Here is a 25033-nt window from a genome sequence, read left to right on the forward strand (position 1 = left end):
CCCCACGGCTGAAAGGGCAAGCATGTTTGGCGTAATGGGGATTCGAACTACGAATTACGAGTCGAGTGCTTTAACCACTTGGCCATGTCGGGTCCATTCATTAAGCCTAGTATATCTCATGAAGGCAGAGGACTTTATTAAGAACCTAAATATATTTGTACAATTTAGTAATAAAAATAAACGAGGGAAGTTTTACCAAACGTAAGATGTTAATTTGAACACAGATTTATGTTTTAAATTGCTGACAAAGTACGATTACACTTCATAAATGCTTACTATAAATATTTTTTTGCATGTGTGTTAGTTTTAAAAAAAATAATTTTCTTTGTTAATGTCCTAACAAGCTCTTGCTTTTATCAAAATACGTGTCTTAATTTTCTTGGAATGTGAACTGATTTCGTCCTAGGCGAGGTACATGAACCTATATTGAGTTCTTAGAGGAAAGTAGTTAGTTAAACATGATAAGTTGATTTATTTTGAAAGGTTATATATTATATTAGTCGATGCAGAGAAGGCAATGAGTTAAGGATTCTCTGAATAGAGCTAGAGGCATTTCCAAACCACTGAACAGTGGTTTCAAAATTTAACATTAACCTCAAGGTTGCTGATGGACGAAAATATATTAACAGTTTGCATATCCAATCACGTTTCTCCTTGCCATTCCAGTAACCTGTGGCTATACAGGTTAAAAGCACTGATCATCTTATTGGTATGCGTTATGTTTCTTGAAAGCACGGATTATTCACAACCGACTTTGCTAAAGTAAAAATTTATTATTCTGAACCTCATACAAGAAGTTTTCATCGATATATTTACGGATGAAAATGCAAGTTAAAAACTAGTATTATCTGTACGGAAAACACCGAATGTTCTATATGAAAGTAAACTCCGTCAAATCCTCTGAAACATGTTCATTTTAAAAGTAATTTCATGGGATTTCAGAGACGTAAACGTTTCACATCGCCAAATGTGCAGAATACAACAAACATGACAGTACTTTACCTGTTTATCTGATTGTCTTCATTCATATCAATAGTGGGTCATTACCTAGAAACTTGGTAAAAATGGCTGTCACCACTACACAAATCACTAAACGTGTGGTCTTGGAGGCTTTTACATCTAACCAAACATTAATTAGTATGTCCTCATCAACTGTGGCCGTTCACTTTGTTCCCGCTGGTACAGTGATAAGTCTACGGATTTACAACACTAAAATCAGCGGGTCGATTCCCCTCTGTGTACTCAGCAGATAGCCTGATGTGGCTTTGCTATAAGAAAGCACCTACACCGTTTATTTCTGGGGAATAGAATTATTATTACTTTGTTTTAAAGGTGATTTTTAACATTTTTTTCACAATCTTCGCACGTGCGAGTGATTGTCAGACTATCAGTACTTCAATTCTCAATACTTTATGAGAAATAGATCGTTTATGAACAAAGACCGACACTAATTCATTTATTTCTTTACACAATGGTTCCGGGAATCTTGTAATCCTTTTCTTTCAAACATATGAAACTCACAATATTTCACGCCCCTTAGCAGCATCGTTAAACTAACTATTTAATGCATTATTTCATGAAGCAGTAAGTGAGCCATGTTTAAGAGGTGTTCGGACATTTCTGATAGAGGACTGTATGTATGTGTGTATATATGTACCTAAAACTTTATATCATAGTTAGGAATAATTCTAAACTACGCTCTCTCGTCACTATAATATACACTTCACGATAAATCCCCTAGAGTCAGGTATTGAAAGCTTCATGTCTAACAAAACATTAATTAGCATTGTAAACAGTAGTGCATCAAATATTTATTTAAATCTGTGTGTATAACCTTCAAACTTCATCAATGGTCTTCACAACAACATTTGTAGAGTATCTTTGATTTTACAAAATGTAGACAACTTCTCTGAAACAATCCAATCTGTTGTTTATTTCAAATACTTTGTGTATATCAACTTGGTTCAAAATTATGAGTTAAGGAAGCTTTCAGGAAGTATTTTGGGAAATATTATTTAATGATTATTTTAATGATTTCCGAAACTTGAAGCTTTCAGGGAGTATTTTGGAGAATATTATTTAATAAAAGTTCTTCTTACATTATCAAAATAATTAGCTGCTAACGTAAAAAGTATTTAATACAAAGATTTTCAATTAGTTCTAGTTCAACTCTGGTTATTAATTGTTTTTTTTATTCCATTTGGTTCGCTTTTAAATATATAAAAAAGGCATTTCGTGCAAATATAACGCCAAATTCAGTGAATATACCATTCACGAAAACATGCGTGTCCTCAATAATTGTAACATAATTATTTTCGTCAAGTCATTATTAGAGCGATACTGTTCTATGTTTGACTCTCTACTAGTTTATGATTTTAACTTGTAATCAATTGACGACAGTTCTTCAAGGGTCCTCACAACTGATGTTTCTGGTGTTCTCATGTGTTTCTTATTTTGGCGTGAGTTATTCTTTTGTGTAAATATAAAATCAGTTTTATATATGACACTTGAACACTTTAGCTATGAAAAATTATCTTATTTCTAAAGTGGTGTATTTTTCTCTCACATATAAAACTGTATCCTGAAACTTGATGGCGAGTGTGGTCGGAACGTTTCACATTATACTTGCATTGTATCTTTCTACATATTGAGAAATTAATTATATATTGTTTCGGAATGTTACATGAAATTTAAATGCAGTACCGACTTCCCTTAAAAGCACTTCAAATATTTAAGCGTACGATAACAGCATTAGTACACAAAACACTTGTTACTTCTGTGCATCTTACATTAAGGAATTCTTCAATAAAGAGCTTGAAAACACCTCAATATACTGATTTTGGTGATTTTGGTATACTCAATATACTGGTGAGTTAGTGTCTATAAATTTAAGGGTTAAATTTTGACTTCAGGGAAAGGGGGTATCAAGACAATTCCTTATATTAAGGCAGATGATACTGTTCCAGGAAGGAAAACATTCGTGCAGACTAGATAAAATAATCCGGTTGTTTAAACTGATAAATACCGCATAAACATATGTTTGTATCTGGCTTTATTAATATCCCGAAAAACAACACTTATTTTAAGGCATGAAAAGGCACCAAGAAATCTACGAATAAAAACATTTCATAGCAATCAAGCCAGATTTTTGTAAATCCACTGCAAGTACTGAGTTACCCGAACAGTAAGCCACGGTAACTTACAGTTTGGCCTGGTGGACATAATCCCAACTAAAAAATATCGTCCCTCAAAGGTCTTCACCATTACAGCCTGTCCAAAGCTTGTTCTCTGGAGTGAAAGAAAAGGAAACAAGCACATTAAAATACCTAATATATATATATAATTCTCTTACAAACTAAATAATACAAAATGGTAAGTAACTTCTAAGGGTTTTAATCTGAGTACTCATATTTGTATTAAGTAATTTATTAGGACTATCACCACGTTTCTTTAATGAACAAGATTTCTTGTTTTTCTCATTGTTGCTAGGGAACTAGAGATTCGAATAATTCCGTTAGATCTTGTTTATTAAACGCCTGGGACCTGTAGAAGGTGCAGGTGATTGGACCAAAAGCTTGTGTATCAACAACTATAAAAAAACAAAACAAAACGTGATGATAGTGCAAATAATACAAAAATATCGATTTATGTTTTAGTAAACGCACTTGAAGAAGCTGTAAAGCGAAATTTTTGACTCTCCAATTAAATAAAAACAACGTTTTGATGTTGTTAGTTAGTTATCACCATTAGATTCCATCTAGGAACATAGGGCCGCAATCGCTTGCGGATTCTTCAACAAGTATTTAAGTGAGTAGGTTGTTAGCCCACTGCACCGAGCCGTCCCTAATTTGGCAGTGTAAGACTAGAGGGAAGGCAGCTAGTCATCACCGCCCACCGCCAACACTTGGGCTACTCTTTTACCAACGAATAGTGGGATTGACCGTAACATATAACGCCCCCACGGCTGAAAGGGCGAGCATGTTTGGTGCGACCGGGATTCGAATCCACGACCCTCGGATTACGAGTTTTTGGTGTTCTAAGTTCGTTTATTTATTGTATTAATATGTAAGTTGTATATCCTACAGAAGACTATTTTCCTTTCTTAACTACTAAGTTTTATTTTACAATACAACGCCTTGCATTACATACAGCGTATTGATGTTTAGATGTTTTATTGACTTAGCAACTGTTTTTTTTCTTCTTGTAATGCATACTTATGCAACATGTGCTGACAAAACTGTTCATGATTTCATGGACTTTATCGATACAGTATTCATGTGTTTGATTTATTTCTCACTGAGCTATCAGTTTCGTTTTTTAGCAGAATAAAATACAATTCATATGCACAACGTCTTCAGTTTTATTTAATCTGGGTTTACAGGTTTTCCCTCTAATACAATACTCCCTATGGCCTGAGGTGGACAGATGGTGTTAGAGCGCTTGACTCGCCACCTGTGGGTTCGAATCCTCGTCCCATTAAACATGCTCGCCTTTTCAGCCTTGGGAGCGTTATAATGTGACAGTCAATCCCACTATTCGTTGGTAAAAGAGTAGCCCAAGAGTTGGACACAGTAGTGGTTCATAATAGGGATATCAAAGATAACAACTCTCTAATAGAATAGTCGGGCCCAAAGCACTTTAAACGGTTAAATATTTCACGCAAACAACACTTTAGATCTTTACTATTGTTTGATAAGACTGTACATATATAAAAATTCCTCTCCCCTTAGAAAAGAATGCACGTTAGACTTTAAAGGAAAAGAAAATCCTCTTAGAACGTGTATTTCTTCTTATTATCATTACTGCTCCCTTGACAGCTTACAAATACAGCGCCCGACATGGCCAGTTGGTTAAGGCACTCGACTAGTAATCCGAGTTAATATAATATAGTTACACACAAATTAAAAGCATACTGTACTCTCAAACAAATCTCCATGACAACCTGCAGTTACAGATTAACATCTTACATCTCGGAATAATGCGATCAAAAAGCCAATAACTACAATCAATCATCACGAACGGTCTCCGCTAATTTCTAGCTATATTTATCATCACTATTAATAGTTCGTGATGATTTATTGTAGATAGTTAGCCACTCTATCAAGTAATTCTTTGTCCGTAGTTATGGATTAAAAAAGCCAACAAACAAGATGGACTAAAAATTGGGAATTTAAAAATATGCACAATATGGATTGTAAAAAGTAAGGAACCAAGACTGAAGATACTGTAGACATAACTTACTCAAACTACAAGTCCCTATTTTGGTTCGGTGCTGCCACCTAGAATTACTAGAGATTTTTAGTTTGATCTATACAGTAATCTAAGTAATCTATACAGTATTTTCAGTCCCTATTTGTAGATTTTTAAATTCCCATTTTTTTTATTCATCTCCTAATCTAGTTCTTGCTATATACATTTCGCAAATCCATTTTGTGATGGATCTTCTAGCTAACACTTAAATTATAACATGAAAAAAATATATATATGTATACACTACATGTCCAAAAGTATATGGACACTCCTTCAAATTACGGGGTTCGGCTATTTCAGTCACACCCATTGGTAATAGATGCATAAAATTAAGCATACAGCCATGCAATCTCTATAGACAAACATTGGCAGTAGAATGGGTCATACTGAAGAGCTCAGCAACTTTCAATGTGGCATTGTCATAAGATGCTACCTTTCCAACAAGTCAGTTCGTTAAGTTTCTGCCCTTCAAGAGCTGCCCCGGAAAACTGTAAGTGCTGTTATTGTGAAGTGAAAACGCCTAGAAGCAGCAACAGCTCAGCCACGAAGCGGTAGGCCACACAAGCTCATAGAACGGGATCGCCGAATGCTGAAGCGCGTAAAAATCCTCAGTCCACAGTTGCAACACTCATTACCGAGTTCCAAACTGCCTCTGGAAGCAAGGTCAGCAACAAAACTGTTCATTGGGAGCTTTCTGAAATGGATTTCCATGGCCGAACAGCCGTACACAAGCCTGAGATCCCCATGCGCAATGCCAAGCGTCAGCTGGAGCAGTGTAAAACACACTGCCATTGAACTCTGGAACAGTAGAAACGCATTCTTTGGAGTGATTAATCGTGTTGCACTATTTGGCAGTCTGACGGACGACGAATCTGGGTTTGGTAGATGCCATGAGAACGCTACCTGCCTGAATGCATAGTGTCAACTGTAAAGTTTTGTGGAGGAGGAATAATGGTCTGGGGTTGTTTTTCATGGTTTGGGCTCGACTCTTTAGTTCCAGTGAAGGGTAATCTAAATGCTACAGCATACAATGACATTCTAAAGAATTGTGTGCTGCTTCCAACTTTGTGGAAACAGTTTGGGGAAGACCCTTTTTTGTTTCAGCATGACAATGCCCCTGTGCACAAAGTGAAGTCCATAAAAACATGGTTTTGCCGAGGTTGTTGTAGAAGAAATTGACGCCTGCACGGAGCCCTAACCTCAACCCCATCGAACACCTTTGGGATGAACTGGAACGCCAACTGCGAGTCAGACCTTCTCGCCCGACATCAGTGCCTGACCTCACAAATGCTCTTGTGGCTAAATAGGAGCAAACCCCCATAGCCATGTTCAAAAATCTAGTGAAAAGCCTTCCCAAAAAAGTTGAGGATGTTATAGCAGCAAAGAGAGGACGAACTTCATATTAATGCACATGGTTTTGGAATGAGATGTTCAAGAAACACATATGTGTGTGATGGTCAGTGGTCCACATATGTTTGGCCATATAATGTATATGTGTAATTTATAACAGTACACTTTGCTATACTGAGCTTTGACCACTACTTGGTTTCGTGATTTTTCTTCCTTCAGTGCATAATTTTACAATGTATGTTTCTATTGATGTTTTCCTTATAGTTAATTCTTTCAACGCAGCGGTAAGTCTTCGGATTTACAACACTAAAATCGAGGGTTCGATTCCCCTCGGTGAACACAGCAGATAGCCCGATGTGGTTTTGCTATAAGAAATTACACACACTTTTTAACGCAAAGCTACATTGGCCTATCTTCTCTGTCCAGCACAGAAATTCAAACTCCGACTTTTAACGCTGTAAGTCGTGTAAACTTACCATTGATATGCTCGAAGTTCCTGTATAAACTATTAATTTCCACTCTTAATCCGAGGGCCGGGGATTCGAATCCTGTCACACCAAACATGCTCGCCCTTTCAGCCGTGGGGGCGTTATAATGTTACGATCAATCCCACTATTCGATGGTAAAAGAGTAAGCAAGAGTTGGCGGTGGGTGGTGGTGACTAGCTGCCTTCCCTCTCGTCTCACACCGCTAAATTAGAGATGGCTAGCGCAGGTAGCCCTTATGTAGCTTTGCGCGAAATTCAAAACAAACAAAACCAAACTTAAAGGATGTATAAAAATGAACACTAGAGGGATAATTAGTTAAATAAAGACTGTATTGCATTACATGTTGCTTAATTTAAATTTTCGATCAATTGCGTTTTAAAACTATACTCTTAATAATTTAATTTTAACCCTTCCATATACTGAATCGTTTACAACCTGCGTGTTACAACTTATATTATTAAACGGTATGTTAAAATCTACTCAAAAAGTGATTCCTACAACTTTATGTACGAAAGACGAAAAAGTAATACTGTTGTAGCATTGTAGCATTTCATTGTCAAGTAAGATTGTCTGGTGAAAATAATTCAGTGTGCAGCTCACGTAATAATAATATTTTTTTATTTTCCTTCAAAGTTTCTAATAGTTTGTACACTACCGTAAGTTGTTACAGGCCTGCGTTAATGGCATTGACTGACATAATGAATCAACTAACTTGTATAAATAAACTCGATGAGCGTGATAGCAGAAAAAAAAATCAACAGGGCCATATTAAGGGTGGTAAAGAAACAGAAGGTCCATTAGGACTCCGACCAGTTGGATCCATAAAGAAAAAAAGAAGAAATCTTTATGCATTATACGCATTTGCATTGATAACTGAGGGTCCAAATGCTAATCTACTGCTCCAGGACCCACTTGACCTAAATCTGCCTCTGGATATAAATATTTCACGAAAACACACAGCTTGGTTCAACTTTCTATTTTAAAATAACTGTTTCCTTGACTATATTTCAATTTAGTTTTCAACATAAAAGAAAACTCCACACAGTTCAAAAATCATATTGTTTTTACAATAGAGCGTCGACTATCGACTGTATGAAGAAACGTTACATTACATCCTTTGAACTTTCTAGGTGAACTAGTCCTATCACATTAAACCTTTTGACATGAGTTTATCATTAACAATGGCAGCTCCCTCTAGCCAACATTTAAATTACAAAATTAAAATAATGGCTTACAATAAACTCTTCCTGGTTTGTGAAGTTTCCTGAACAATCCTAATAAAAATAAATAAAACATTACACTAAATTTTTCTTTCAACAAGTCTTTTTGCTAGTTTTCTTTTCAAAGGCTTAAAATATACAGAGGGGGATGACGTATTTTTCCTTGTTCTCACCTGCCATCCTGTCGCTGAGAGAGTTCATCCTAGGTAGATAATTGAAAGAATACACCAACGATTGATGATCCTGTGGAAGCACTCCAGTCAGAAACTTGAAGTACCTCCACAGATTAAAATTCTGTTGACAAGATCTTCTCTGGAGATACGTAATTAGCCATTCTCTCACTGACGTACTTACAAAGACGATTGTGTTGAATGGCCTTTAATATGAATTACCTATCTTCCAAACACCTAGTTAATTTTAGAGTTTGTCCTCTCTCACAACAGGAACTATTCAGCCATACCACGTTAGCCTGATAGTATCCAGTTTCATCAGCACTTGCAATATAATTATATTTTACTTTATTACAAACCGATTTACGTCTTACTAAGGTAAAGCCATTAGTGGCAAATCTCTGGACTTATATGCTAAATGGGTTTTCTTACAGCAAAGCCACATCGGGCTATCTGCTGAGCCCACCGAGGGGAATCGAACCCCTGATTATAGCGTTGTAAATCCGTTGACTTACCGCTGTACTAGCGGGGGGCTATATATGCTAAATATCAGGTTTCGAAATCTGTGGTGAGCACAATACAAATAGTGCACTGTGCCCCTTAATTATACACAAACAAACCTGGATAAATTCATGTACGTACGACATTGCTAATCTTCCTGCCCACTAATATCTCATGAAATGCTGGAGTATTTGGCTTCACTATACCTCAGTCACTAGATAAAGAATTTTTGTTAGTAATTCTTAATAGAAGTATCTCACTTATGACCAGTGTCCTAGTTTCCACTGGATGTCCAACCTCCAATGTAGAAATTGCCATGCGACTCACAAGGATTTCCCAGTTATAGAGCATGGGGTTACTAAAACAAATCTGACCTCACATTCATTTTTCCGCATGAAGTACATTCCAAAAATGCACTCTTTCTTCACGTTCATTACCCACACATCACGACGAAGAAACCCTTTTCTACAGTAAGGTAACCTCCAATTTATTTTTAACTGGAACTTTATGACCACATGTTCTTTGCATAAATCCTTCTACATTCTTCATCTCTGGAGGCAATTTCCAACTATTTTTAGCAACAGTTTGGGAAGAAAAATTGTAGCAGTGAGGCCAATGTCAAACAGTAGGATGCAAGGTTTTTTTTTTATCAATAAGCCCATGGACTATTTACTTCAAATAATTAACTTATTTTTTCGTCGTGGTAGATGAAGCATTTCCTTTTGAACTACGTCTCATGAGTCCAACTTATTCATATCTTACTGATGTCTCATTAGCTCTGTGTTGTTCTTTCGATCTGGTTGGACTTGAAAACTCACCTTTGTGCACTTTCTTGGTGTCTTAACAGCTGTTGATTCCTCAAAGCCTCGATTGTAATGTCCAAGTTTACCGCATTTATTACAACTCCCCTTTGTAATATCCACTAGAAAACGTTTTTATTCCTTACAAACATTGTCATTAATTCTTGACATTATGTTATTTCAAGTTATATCTGAAACACTTACTGTTTTGTGGCATATTCCCTCTATTCTATGCCACTAGTTGTCTACTTTTTTTAAAAATTCTTCTCAACTGTCGCCAGTATTAATCTACAACTTTTATGGAATCATGTTCCATTGCCAACATCAAAATGTTCTTTAAGGATGTGCACATTATTTGCTTCAGCCTAATTCTAATATCCTCGTGTGTTATGGTGCTTTTAAATGGGCTATGTGCAAACAAATCCATCAATTTACAAGGATCGCTCACGTACGATAATTGAAAGTCTTTCCAAATCTTCTGCAAATCTGGTTAAGATTTCTTTTTTCCCGTGTATTTTATTCTGAAACATTGCTGTGTGTATACATGTTTCTGTGCGACTTCAGCTATAAATGGTTGATACTTGTTATGATTATGAGCTGCAAGATTACTTAATATTATCAAAGCTAACTTACATAAGAACATGAATTTTTATTTGATCTTTCAGGTATCCCAGCTACAATTGAAATTTAAAAAATACAAAATTTCTAAAACAAAATAATTTTAACCGTAGTAGACACTGAAAAATAAAAGGCCGCTTGATTCAGGCCTAACATTTGTTAAGCCTCTGTTTAGTATTTTATCGATAAAAATATAGATTAACATTGTAAATTGTGTATGTATTTTGCTTTAGTTTAGTTAGGGCTAAACTTTACCGTCTTTAATACAATCAATAAATAAAGTTATAATGTTATTCTGCGACCTAACTTTTTTACCTTTTCAAAGTCTTTGATAAGCTTTTGTTATGGCGTTTTACAAAAATATCTATTAAATTAGTTTTACATCCGTTGAAAGGAAGAGCATTTTGATTTACGTGGTAAGGTGCACGCACATTTTCAGGACAGACAAAAGCTGAGTATTATTACAATATATTCCGTATTGTGTGCATTTTTTCATTATTTATGTGGGATTTAATTTTTTCATCACAACATGTGTTTCAGATAGTTTTAATTTACTCACCTCACAGTCGTCCTCTTCATAGCTTTCCCCCACGCACATAGCGCCCTCTACTGACGGAATAATGTTCCGATAAATTGCCTTACAGTCAGATGGATGCCAAACTGCTAGTTGTTGGGTGTGGATTTCAACGTCCAGTGATTTATCTAATATAATTATATTTATTTTGATACTTTTCTTTTGCATATATGTATAAACACGTATTTATTAAAGTTAAGCATAATATTTAACCAAACGCTAAGCTTGATCACAAATACTTTACATATCCATAGATAAGTGGAGTAATCAAAGGTTTTAAACTTCGTAACTAAAAATATGTTATTACTTTTGCCTTACATTTAACATAAACAATAATTACTGAGATCAGAATACAATTTGACGAGTCTCATTACAATGTGAACACAAATTCGAAGATTCTTAAGTAGAATAAAGCACTTAGTTTGTCAGTGCCATGCTATTTATCTGAAAATGTAGCATAATAATGGAAGCTCCAAAGCTGCGTTATTGTTAAATTACAACTAGAATTTGTCTCTTCATTGGTTGTAAGTTAAAAAAAGTAAAACACTTGCAGTACTTTTTCCCTGTTCTGTGGGAAACATCATGAACAATCTATTTGTCTACATTTTAAACTGTTATCACTAACTGCCATCAAAGCAAACAATCAGATCATTTGTTTTTTGTGAGTCTTTAAGAAAGATGCACCAAGAAATAAAATTAGAAGTATAGGTAGTTTTGTCTGTCATCGCAATGTAGGCCTCGCATGGCTAGGTGGTTTGGGATCTCAACCTTCCAATTTAAAACCAGCAATTTCGAATCCCTTTATTGAATATTCTAGTCCTTCTAGCCGTGAGAGCGATATAATGCTGCTATGAACGTAATTCAACTTTCATCTTTAACAAACTGTGAGATTGTGTGGGTCACATATACAATTTATGTGTATTTTAATTCCCATTTAATGTCCGAGCTCCTGTTAACTTGATACTTTCTTAAGTTCATTAACTTCCGCTGAGATTGTAAGATAACCGTAATTTTCTTTTGCTTGCGCCTGTAGAAGTACCTAAAATTAGCATCTAAATCAGGGCCTGCATTACAAGTTGCTGCGCATGTGAATAATTTTAATGAGTTGGTGTAAGTTTATAAATTACCTCATGCGCTGTTTAAATATTGTAATTTCTGTCTTACTGTTAAATGACAGAATAAGTTATAATTATAGTCGGCTAGGAGGAACACAACATTTGCACAGGGCTTCTACGATGGGTCGTCTTGGCAATGGGTGGAACTCCCCGATCAAAACAATGCTTATCAGATGGAAACCACGCATATGCTATTGTATAAAATATACTGGAAGCAAAACTTCATGTTGAGAGATGTATTAACATCGCTCAGTTTTAGTTTGTATATCTACTGTATAATACATGGATCATAGATAAACTGTGCCGATCTAACAGTTCTGGAAAATCCTTAATATAGCTCTAAATACTCCATGTTAAGTGAGCTGTTAATCAAAACTGCCATTGAAACTAAACCATAAAGTTTTACAGTTGGAAGGAGGAGTGGCATGACCTAGTGGTTAGGGCACTCGACTCGCAATGTGTGGGTCGCGAGTTCAAATCTCGTTACTGAACATGTTCGCCATTTCAACCATGGGGTCATTATAATGTTACGGTTAATCGCATTTTTCGTTGCCCATCTAGTCTATCAGTCCCAAATTCGGAGCAGATAGCACAGACAAACCCTCGTGTATCTTGGCGCGAACTTCCCAAAACAAACAAGTGGAATCTTACTGAAAGGTGTAAATCCCACTGTTGCGTAGTACGCTCTGAAAGAGTCGGTTTTCACTGGAGCATCTTCGGCTGGTAGACATATCGGCTGAATATTACCAGTATTCGCAGCAGCGAAGTCTAACTTCAGAATAGCGATGTCGTTAATAAAGGAACTTATGCTGAATTTCTCATGAACTTTGACGTGGAGGACAGGAAGCCTAAACGTGTTCCCGTAAGTCCCTGTACTTCCAGACGATTTTGACCAGACTTGGAGAGACAATCTTGAAGTCGGTAAACTGGAAAGAAGGTACAAACATTCAAATATTTCATTTTTAACATTACCATTACCAATTTTATTAAATTTGAAAAGCATTTAGTGTCCAGTTTGTTACCTGCAATTATTAAACAGTTTGGTTAGGTGCTGTGACACTGGAGTAAAAATAAACATAACAATGAACTTGTGGAGAATTATTTAAAAAGCGTAAACAAAAAATATGGCTGATCTGAAACAATGCTGAGCGCATTCATTGATATCAAAATAGATCTTCATTTCAAGTAACATTGTTTACAAAATATCCATCCAATCGACACTATACACAGAAATGGCTTATGAAAATGCAGAGAGACAATTTTGTTTAATAATACTATTGAACAAAATTTTTTACTTTCTCTTGTTCCTGGGCAAAAAGTGTTATTTCTCAATTGCTTATGCTTGTGCTTAAAGTAAATGGAAAATACCTATTTTGCTCTTCAAATTTTAGTTTATGACCTGGGAGCGTATAACGAAAACACGATGGGAGACTATATTTGGGGGCTGATACATGAAAGTGATTTATATTACAGTCGCAAATCTCGAAAACCCACTAACTTCTAAGCATTGTTCATTTTTGTATAACTTTAGTATAAATACATGTAAATATTGATTCATATGTTGTTTTATTCAGACCTTACGTGAATAAAAATGTGCAAATTTGCCTGTTTTTACATAGAAAATAGGTTAATTTATAAATCTCATTATGCAAGTCACAATAGCAAAGTTTGTAATTTCACAACATAAGCATTTAAAACATAAGACATACTATCCATGAACAACATTTGTGTTACATTGTGTTATATTTCAAAATATAGCAACATCCTCCAACTCTGCATTTTGTTCTCTCGTTCTCATTGTTATCAGTCCTAGAGTTTCTCAAGAAATCGGAAAAAAAGTTACATGCCAAATTCAAATTCTTGGAAAAGGTGGTATAAAAGAAAGAGCTCGTATTCGAATAATAATAAAAAAAAAGTGCACGAGATTCGTAGAAATCTCTTCACAGACTCAGACAGATAACTCTTGGAGTAAACACACCCGCTTTCGACAAGCGCGGGATGTACTCATAATTTCTGTGCAATAGTAGTATTTCTAATTATGGAATTAATCACAAGAGTTACAACATAATACTATGTTTTGTTGTTGTTATTATATTTTTACAGAAAATGTACATAAATGAAATTAATGTTCCATGTAACCCGTGGCTCAAAGTTAAAACGCGCACTCTTTTTACTTACATATTTGCACGTTAAACTAGAACTAAGTGTATCCAAAACCTTAAAGGAAATCCCTTTCAACTTATCAAAAGAAAGAAGAAGATAACACAAAATTTTAAGTATAGCTCTTTTCAGATTAACTTGTTCGATGAGTATTTTAATAACGTTTGGTTTGTTTGTTTTGAATTTCGCGCAAAGCTACACGAAATTGTAGCTAACCGTCCATAATTTAGCAGTGTAAGATTAGAGGGAAGACAGCTAGTCATCATCACCCACCGCCAACTCTTGGGGTACTCTTTTATCAACGAATAGTAGGATTGACCGTCACATTATAACGCCTCCACGGCTGAAAGGGCGAGCATGTTTGGTGTGACGGAGATTCGAACCCGCGAACCTCGGATTACGAGTCGTGTGCCTTAACCAGCTGCCCATGCCAGGCCGTTGAATAACGAAATAAAGTGATCAAAATATCCAAGAAAAAAGGTAAAGCAGGTTTTAAAGACATGAAAATTAGTTCTGTTAAAAAAACAAACATGGTAAATTTATTTATTATGGGCCGGCATGGCCTAGCGCGTTAAGGCGTGCGCTTCGTAATCTGAGGGTCGTGGGTTCGCGCCCGAGTCGCGCCAAACATGCTCGCTCTCCCAGCCGTGGGGGCGTTATAATGTAACGGTTAATCCCACTTTTCGTTGGTAAAAGAGTAGCCCAAGAGTTGGCGGTGGGTGGTGATGACTAGCTGCCTTCCCTCTAGTCTTACACTGCTAAATTAGGGACGGCTAGCACAGATAGCCCTCGAGTAGCTTTGTGCGAAATTCCAAAACAAAAACAAACAAAAATTTATTTATTAATATTTAAAGAAAAATAGCGTTGAAAATATCCTTATATGTTCTATAATTTGGTGGCAGTGATCCTGATAAGTAATAAAACTGAATCGGGTATACGCGCATCCCATACTTGATATTGTTAGGGGAAGAGAAAGGGGAGGTATCATAGGTTAATTAACTCTTATCCTGCCTAAAAAAATTTCAAGTGCCTCGGCTACTGAGAATTCCTTCTTGTTTTCAACTCTGACTGTTTGAAAATCTAGACCGAAGCCGATGAAAAACATGGCCTGGTGTGAAAATAACCTCAATTAAAAGATCGTCAGTACAGTTCAATTCCTCGAGCCTGGCATGGTCTCGTGGTTTACATCTGCGAATTGAGGGTTTCAAATCCGTTACTTAACATGCTTGCATTTTCTGTGGTAGAGCCATAATAATTTAATCGTCGTCAAAAAGAAGTCCACGATGTGGTTGCAGCTAATGTTAACAAACCGCCTTCTCGCTCGTTTATAATTTTAAAATTAGGGATAGCTAACGCAGATAGCCATTGTCCAAAATTCAACAAAACAAACAAGCAGTAATCCCTCAGACTCTTTCGTAAATTATTTATTAACATTGTTAAATCATCAGTTTGAAAAAATATACATGTTTTACAGCATACTTAGGTCTTAATATAGGTAGAACTGATTCTGATAACAACAGAAATATGAAGTATACCTCAGAAGAAGAAAGACATTTACACTCCAACTAGTTTGGCAAACACTAAGAGAAAGGAATTTTGTTTTCGTAAAATAATTGAATTTTGGTTGATTGTTGCAAAAATCTTAAGTTTTAAAAATGTATGAATAAGGCACGTTCGTTAGAATGTAAGCTTTAAGAGTGGTTGAAACATACGCTTTGTTGACACTTTACTATAATATTCATTTGGATAGTTAAAACTGTTTTACCAAATCTGAGCCACAACAATTTACAAAATATATATTTTTCTATGATTATTTACCATTTGTTATTAACATGTGCTCAGCCTTTTTATTTATTCTTTTTATAAAGCTTTTTAAGTTTGCCAACACTCAGAAATTTTAACATTTTAGCAATTATATTTTTAATTCGAACAGGTGTGTATGTTCTTACTTTAATGTGACGATGTTTTATTATGAGGTCTATTTTGCATTGTTAGCTTAATACATGAATTTAAACCTTCTAAGCTCACTGAACATTTTGACATATTATTAGAATTACGGCCGAAAATATTGATAACAACAAGGGAACCCAACAGACGAATCGATACATACCAACCATTACACGTAGTTTTTATTTTATAATAATGCAAAATTCAGTATTTTCGCGTATTAAATTACCTAAGTTATTTACTAGGCTAACTTTTAGACCTCATCTAGGTATGTAGCTTGCTCTAATCATAAATTATTGATAACGTGTGGAACATCTCAATTACTTACCAGTTACATCAGCAACGTACTTAAAAATTAAGAATAAGTTTCAAACTTACAGCTGGTTGGTCTCCTCGTCAAGAACACAATGTGCAGCAACTAACACGTGTAGTTTACTAATAAAAATTCCGTTACAACGAGCTTTCCTGGTTGTGTACGTTTCAGTGAACAATATAGCCTGAAATACAAATGAATATAGCAAAAAATTATGTAAAAAGAAAACAATATAAGCTGTACACCTATAAACGTGAGATCATTTTATATTTTTATCGTAGAAAGAAAAAATAGCAAAAACCAATGTATTGTACAGCAATAATATTCAATAATGCAATAATAATAGAAAGATTTCCTGAGAAATTTCCTGGCTGAGTAACACGAGTGAAAATTAGCCATACAATAAATATATTTCGCACCGTTCATTTGAAGACCTGTGTTTATTGTAGTTTCTGGATGCGCAGCCTAGCCATACAATTAAGATATTATGCAACGTTCATTTGAAGGTGTGTTATATCGTAGTTCCTAAAAACGCAAGAGCACTTCATTAATGAATAAGAAGTAGTAATGAAGTTGTTTTACTTAATGAATTCGGTTTTAATATAAACTCTGTGAAGATCTGGTTGAGTGGAGAATTTTTGGTAAGCAACTTTTGGTAAAAGCTATTGTGATATTGTTTAGGTTTAAAATGTGATCCAGAAATAGTATTTATGTCAGCACTTCAGTAGTTTATTTGCTCATATAGCCCGTACTTCTATCTATCTTGAAATATCAAGATGGTATAATAATACCATCTGGTCGCACCAATAATTAAGTATTGTAACTCAAAAACAAATCACTGAAATACGGAAATATTCAAAGAAGCCTTAATCACCAATAACAAGTTCGACAAATTAACCACTTCGTATTTTTAATTATTTCAATATTTGAAAGCATGCCCAGTCCTGAAGCTATTGATAATTTCTCTGTTATAATAAGTTCACTGGTGACTCTACTCACGTACAATATGACTAACGTTACATTTCAGATCTCGATTCATCCATGCCTCCAACAGTGAAGTTGTCAAAATATTAATGTTTTATTTTTTGTTTCTTTGTTTGTGTTTCTCTACAGCCTTTTCATCCATGCATCAAGAGTGAATTTGCCAGATGATTAATGTTCTGTTTGTTTGTTTTTCGTCTAGACCTGTTTCATCCATGACTTTAATTAGCAATGACATTTTTAGCAAATCACACTACGGGTTTCATCGTTCATACCTTCTTCTCCATAGTTCAGTCACATTTCCGCCTACAACCATCTGGTAATTGTTCGGTCTATGTTTTGTTCTTTCCAATCCAGTTTCATATCCGTTTGTAGTATATCCAGATAAAACTAGATTCAATGTGGAGACACGCAGACAGGCCCACTAACAATCGAGATATTCACTCAAAACACCGATTACGAAATGGTGTGCTACTAAATCTCTTACTAGCTGAGTCGATGTCAAGGTCAAATGACGAGACTGGACACAAGAATAAACCAAAATGCACAACCTTTATTATTACAATTAAACGCAAACACAGTAAATGTACTTGCTGTTTATTTACATGGAACGATCGTTTTTACTGACGCTTGTCTTCCAACCATTCAGGGTGAAGCTGTGTTCTAGCCTGACTAAGTACAGTATACAAAAAAAAAACAAAAAAAAAACTCGTATTCATCTCACTAGTCATTCTCACTACACTATAGGCGAGACAGTAACCTCTAAACATCACCTGAACAAGCGTCGAAGGTCAATGCTATCTTCATCCAGTAGGTATCTGCTTTCGACAACAGAAAAAGCAGAAAAGCAACTCGAAGTAAGATCGTTTAACGATTTTTCAAGGCCACATTTTAACTGAAATCTGAACGCTTCAGAACTAAGAATGAACTTAGAACAAACATTTTAACATTACAAAAAGATAGAAACCCATAGTATATTCATAAACGACAATCTACTAAGTTGCCATCAGACCATTTTTCAGTCGACATTCTGTTCTTCTTAATTCTGTTACATCTACAAAAACTACAACTTAATCAATATGTAAATATCAGTATATACATTCAATGTAGTCACAGCTTCAGTTCTCCCAATTCAGTAATGTTTTCAACAATCAAATTGCCTTCTGATCATGTTTTAAAGTTATCTAGGTACACCTAGTTTTTACCATTTGTCCATATTTGCTTCAGTAAATCACTAGTTAATTAACTTTTAAGATTTTTGCTTACATCAGATTCTTTAAAAATTAATCCATTAATTTCTAGTCAAACACATTCGCAACTTTTACGTACAAGAATCAGGCATTGAAGGATTTAAAGCATGTAAACCTAAGGAAATCGTGAGCCAATAGCAGTCTACAGTACACGGCCCATAGCAAGGTTCGTGTCAGTAAATCGTGAGCCAATAGGATTCCACAAAACACGAAAAAGTTATGATTATAAAATCATACACCGCGTTCGATAGTTTATGCAGCACTATATTTAATCTCTGATCATCAGAATGTAATCTACGCGTTCATGCACTCCGTCCACTTTAGCCACATCTTCATCAATTAAAACGCCATCAATATACAGTTCTAGATAATTATATTGATGTTTTGTTTATGTCTTCATAGATTTACATACATACGAGAGCTGTTCAAAAAATACGCGGACTGTTTGAATTGTGCGGCTCCAGTTGATTCCAGGGGAATCCGCTTGGTATCGCTAGGTTCGCAAAGATCAGCTGATTACGACGCCATTTCCCGATTGCAGATATCTTTATTTGTGTATCAGCTACGCAGTTTTAAGTGAAGTGCGATTTTTTCGTTTGGCGGATTTCGGAATGAATGACCTGAAGGAGCAACGACTTGCTGTGAAATTTTGTGTTAAACTTGGAAAATCTGCGACTGAAACTTTTGCTATGCTTAACACGGCTTACGGTGATGTTGCTATGAAGCGTACGGCATGTTTCAAGTGGCATGAACGTTTTATGGATGTTCGACAGTCCATTGAAGATGATGAGCGTCCTGGACGTCCTTCCACGTCAACTGACGACCCACACGTCGACAAAATAAACACCCTGGTGCAAGCAAATCGACGTCTGACTGTTAGGGAGCTTGCTGAAGAGTGTGGGATATCAGTTGAATCTTGTTACGAGATTTTGACCGAAAAATTGAAGATGCACCGCGTTGCTGCGAAATTCAGCCCTCAGAACTCGTGAGTTTTTGGCCAAACACTCGATCACTGTTCTTCCCCACCCTCCCTACTCACCTGACCTTGCTCCTTGTGATTTTTTCTTGTTCCCCAAACTCAAAACACCCTTGAAAGGAAAAAGATTTGAGACGATTCCCGAGATTGAGGCAAATGCGACGAAGGAGCTGGAGGACATTACAAAAGAAGCATACCAGAACTGTTTCAACAAGTGGAAACACCGTTGGGATGAGTGTGTGCGTTGGGGAGGAGAGTACTTTGAAGGGGTCCCAGACCTGTAACTTCTAAATAAAGTACATTTTGTTTTATGACGTCAGTCCGCGTATTTTTTTAACAGACCTCGTATACATAGTACTAGCTGCAGTACATATTCATTGGACGGGTGAAACAAAAGCTCATTTGTAACAAACGATAGGAAGTTGTGCTTCTATTTTTTTGTCTTCTTAACACGATAAACATTAAAAGTGCAATAAGTACACACAAAGTTACCAATACTGACAACAAAGACGTATTGTTTTCGATAATTCTATCAGTATAAAATTAGATGGAGATCTAACCTCCTTAATAACTTTCTTGTCATCCTGTATCGCTGTGTTAAGTTTGGTTCTGATTGATCAAGAAATATGGAAAGATATGAGGATTGTTCCTCATATGACTGAATGACTGAAAGGCGCGATCACCAAGACACATTAGACACGTGTGTATAAAGACTATGGAAGTAAAGTGCTTTCTAGAATGAGAGGAGAAAGCATAATTAAAGTTTTACTCAAATAAATATAAAATAAATAAAAGAAGACTTAATACGTTTTAAGTTATAACCTATATAAGGTTTGTGTTTTATGTTATTACATTTTGAAAAATATGTGTTTAATTCAGATTACTTATATTTAGTTGAAAAGTAGATTCTGAATGATTTTGTTACAGGTTTTCCGTAAAATTACATCCTATAAAATAAGATGTAAACTTATGTGTTTTAGTTACATACACGTTCGTAAATAATTGTCACTAAATAAGCAACATGTGCTACGAATGCATTTACCCCTATAACTTTATTTTACTCTTAGGTACGAAATGAACCTTGATATGTTTGTCGTATCCCAGCCAGCCTGAAAAATGTTAGTGTTAAGAAAAAGCCCTTAGCCTGCACTGGATATAGCAGATATGGTGTTTGTTGGCATTTTATTATACACTTTATTTTTACCCAGAAATTGTTGTTGTATAATTGAGTTTAAAAATACAAACATCTTACCATCCAAGGCCATTCTTCTGGTTGAGCTAACTGTACAGTTTCTGGTAAAACATTTGCTGTACTACCAGTGGAATTTGTATTTAGATTTGTCGCAGGTTTATCTTGATCTGCAGCAGGTTCTTCAAGGTTACTTATGGTGGTGGTCTGATGGTTACTATAACCGCATCCTGAAGTAGTAAGAAATTAGTTAGATTCTCTGCGTAACTAATATCTTCTAAAAAAATATTTTGAAAATGTGAAAAAAGAACTAATTGACTTAATGTCGACAAAATGAGAGAAAAGAAACTAATCTGCACAAAACAACAACAACAACAACCAAAACAAGTAAAACCTAACGCAATACAAATAAAATAAAATGAAAAACTGTTTAAACTAAACTGGTTGATTTGCTAAGAAAGTAAAACTGAAATAAATCTAATTTTGCACTGCAATTTTTTTAAAAATTGCAGCATACGATTGGCCAGAAGATTGAAAAAAAAACAACTAAAAAAACACATACACATAAAACCGTACAACAAAAATGTCCAAGTCGGTCTCGTCTCTCTCAAAGGTGAAAGGACTCCTTTTGAAAGTATCTCATTATTCACATTATTTCCAAAGCCGGCAAACCTAATTCTCGGAATCCGGTTATATCTCCACCTCCTATGACAACCAGAAACTAGCCTTACACAGAGGGCTAGCGGCACAAGTACCTCATGTGATGGCGGAATCCACTTTCGATAAACTCTTGCTTCAGAGGCTAACATTTATGACAGAATCCGGCACATTACGTTGAACAAAATTTCTGGCTTAGTAAACGTTATTTAAGAGATTTCTGTCGCATTTATTTCGTTTCTATTTACTCATAAGTGTTTCTAGACTGAATCAAATTTCAATACAAGTGTGCATCTGTTGCGAAATAGCAAAGCACTTTAAAATACCATATTTCAAAGTATTGATATTATTTATCTTGTTGGTGTAAGACTGAAATATTGGTTAAGAGTGTACGTTTATTCATGAACCTGTTATCCTTTCGCTGGAGTTTTATTATTTTGATAATTTGACAACAGTGTATCGGTATTTAATCCTGTAAAACACTGATTAATTTTCTTCAGATGAGAATGGGCTCTCAACTCATAATCTGAGGGTCGCGGGTTCGAAATTCCGTCACACCAAACATGTTCGTGGGGCCGTTATTACGTAACGGTCAGTCCCACTATTCGATGGTAAAAAGAGTAGCCTAATAGTTGGCGGTAGGTGGTAATAACCAGCTGCCTTCCCTCTAGTCTTACACTGCTAAATTAGGGACGACTAGCACAGATACCCCTCGTGTAGCTTTGCGCGAAATTAAAACAACAAACAAACTTTCAGACGAGATTTGTACTAGAAAATACAATTTTGAATAATCTTTAAAAACCTGTAAAGAAATCAAAACTTTGCAAAATAACATCTTATGCACGCAACTGTCACGTCAGATACTGCTATGGTTTAAACATGGATAGAATAGCCGTCTCTAATTTTTCAGCAGCAAAAAGAAAACAAACAGTTGGCAGCATTGCTGCCTGAAATGGCTACAGTTAACCGAATAGAGGGCTTGACTGTGTTTTACCACGGCTCACAGTTGAAGACGAGAAACGAACCCGAGACCATCGGATTCTCAGCCCAATAAGTTTATCATTAGTTCATGTTGGAATTACAATTATATTTAAGTTCAGAGGTTGATAACAGTCTGTTAAAAATAATATTTCAGTCTTTCTGTTTCCCAGCTAGTACAGCGGTAAGTCTACGGATTTATAACGCTAAAATCAGGAGTTCGATTCCCCTCGGTGGACCCAGTAGATAGCCCGATGTGGCTTTCCTATAAGAAAACATACTCGCACGCACACACAGTCTTTCTGAATTACGTTTCCACAAAATCAAACCAAAAAACAAATAACAGTTTCCCACAGACCATGACACAAAATTACCTGGGGTGTTTGACAATGAGCAACATACAACAGGAATAAAACCATCATATCCACACGACGCATTTCGAACAACTGCCGGATCTGACTTGAAGAGCAGCTCGGGGCACATCAGTATATCCCGACAGTTTCCATAACCACTAAAAGACTGGGTACATGGACTACCGAAGAGGGGATGCTCGTACGGATAAACAACTGAAAAAGATTTATTTTAAATGAAACAATTTTTTTTCATATTCTCAGTTTCATATATTTCAAATCGTGTTTTCCATTCTTGAAGAAAAACAAAGTGATTGAATTAATAGCTCATTTATTTAGATACATACGTCAAATTATTTCGGTTATTTAAATTTTTTATCTTGAAAACGTACACGAATGAAGAGCTTATTGATTCACTTTATTAAAAACCAAGTTTCGATACCTGTGGTGGGCAGAGCACAGATAGCACTTTGTGTAGCTTTGTGCTTAATTAAAAACAACAACAACAAAACAAACACTTATTTTATAAATATTGAATGTTCTTGATGGTACATTGACACCAATTAATTTATAATTACAAATAATCAGTCTCTCATATTTACTGCTCAGTGACACAGTAGAATGGTTTACAACACGACAAACCAGCTTTCCATACTCGTGCTTTCGTGCTTGACTTCAACCAATCAACTGTGAAATTTTCCTTCTCCTCTCGGATAACAACATTTGTAATGTGGGTTGTACAAAGAATTAAGTAACAAAGAATTAAGTAACTCTATTCGAAATGTAATCATTTAAACGATACAACCAGAATCTAAGTTAAATAACTCAAACATCTCATTAATAATTATTCCGAAGTACCTAAATAGTACTTTACGTTACACAGTCTATTATTGAACTTACTTTGTTTTATGGATTGTACTTTAAACCTTGGTAAGAACGTATAAGGGCCTGGCATGGCCTAGCGCGTTAAGGCGTGATCTTCGTAATCTGAGGGTCGCGGATTCGCGCCCGAGTCGCGCCAAACATGCTCGCCCTCCCAGCCGTGGGGGCGTTATAATGTTTCGTTCAATCCCACTATTAGTTGGTAAAAGAGTAGCCCAAGAGTTGGCGGTGGGTGGTGATGACTAGCTGCCTTCCCTCTAGTCTTACACTGCTAAATTAGGGACGGCTAGCACAGATAGCCCTCGAGTAGCTTTGTGCGAAATTCCAAAAACCAACCAAAAAAAAAACAACCAAGAACGTGTAATTTTAGTTTAATTTTATCTAGGTTTGAAAGACAGTACCTTTATCGATGATGGTATGTTCACTCGTCACATATACAGCTCCGAAGAAAAGTAGAATAATATACTTCTGATTGCCTCTCATTTTGCTTCCTATTTTACCTGCAATGTAAAGAAATAGCTCAGTCAAACAAAATGGTTATTTTTCTTTACATTCCTTATACTGTTCATTTGTTTATAAACCTAGATAAGACAATATTTTCTAGCTTAAACTAAATGTTATACGTGTAGCTTTTCACCATCCTTCATTTTCTGAAACTAAACTACAAACTAGACGCTAGTTTTATTCGCTCGGAATTTGTCGCAGATATTGAGTTAAGGAAATCCCGTAGTTACGCATGCGTATGTAAAATGACTAATAAAACTCCGGCTTAACGTTCATAATAAGACATAAAAATTATGACATAAAAGTGATTTAAACAATTAGGTAAATACCTGTTTCCACGAGATTACAACATCTGCTATTTCACCGAGGGCGAGACTGGCTATCCGAAACAGGATTTCGGTATCCACACTTACCACAAATACAGGGCCTTGTCAGTGTGCTTCTGTTTCGGAGAATGAATTCGAATAGGGTGAAGTCAATCAGCCCTGTAGGCGCTGTTTATTGGCATTTTGCCAACTCAAGATCCGTTATGAGTATGTAAACAAAATGCAATTTGTTTAGTTCGAGATTACATACGATTAATGGTAGAATAGTTTTTTTTTGTTTTCTTTTACGAACATAGAAATTAAAAGTAAACATTTTGAAATGAGAAACAGTGATTTTGTGAACACTGTGCACCCTGCCTTGTCATCAACGGGAATCAAAAGTAAAATCCCAGATCTAATAGTTGGGGACTCCGAAATATAATCCATTAAATCAA

General features: G+C 35.6%; 1 protein-coding gene across 4 annotated transcripts; it reads right to left on the reverse strand.

Annotated features, from left to right (window-relative positions):
• Window positions 1–3035: 3035 nt before the first annotated feature.
• LOC143249818 (proclotting enzyme-like) lies at window positions 3036–24758 on the reverse strand. 4 transcript variants are annotated; one of them, XM_076500309.1, is made up of 8 exons: window positions 24603–24757; window positions 24171–24269; window positions 22912–23103; window positions 20966–21132; window positions 16572–16690; window positions 12738–13012; window positions 10957–11099; window positions 3036–3288 (listed from the first exon to the last, which is right to left on the reverse strand). In XM_076500309.1, exons 2-8 carry the CDS (start codon window positions 24250–24252, stop codon window positions 3136–3138), a joined length of 1131 nt encoding a protein of 376 aa, XP_076356424.1. In that variant the 5' UTR covers window positions 24253–24269; window positions 24603–24757; the 3' UTR covers window positions 3036–3135. The 4 variants fall into 4 exon arrangements, with proteins under 4 accessions (XP_076356424.1, XP_076356422.1, XP_076356426.1 ...); XM_076500307.1 differs by lacking the exon at window positions 24603–24757 and adding an exon at window positions 24407–24440; XM_076500311.1 differs by lacking the exon at window positions 22912–23103 and having other exon boundaries at window positions 24603–24758.
• Window positions 24759–25033: the final 275 nt, after the last annotated feature.

This window comes from Tachypleus tridentatus, chromosome 4 (genome assembly GCF_004210375.1).
Source record: "Tachypleus tridentatus isolate NWPU-2018 chromosome 4, ASM421037v1, whole genome shotgun sequence".
In the NCBI taxonomy this organism is placed as follows: domain Eukaryota; kingdom Metazoa; phylum Arthropoda; class Merostomata; order Xiphosura; family Limulidae; genus Tachypleus; species Tachypleus tridentatus.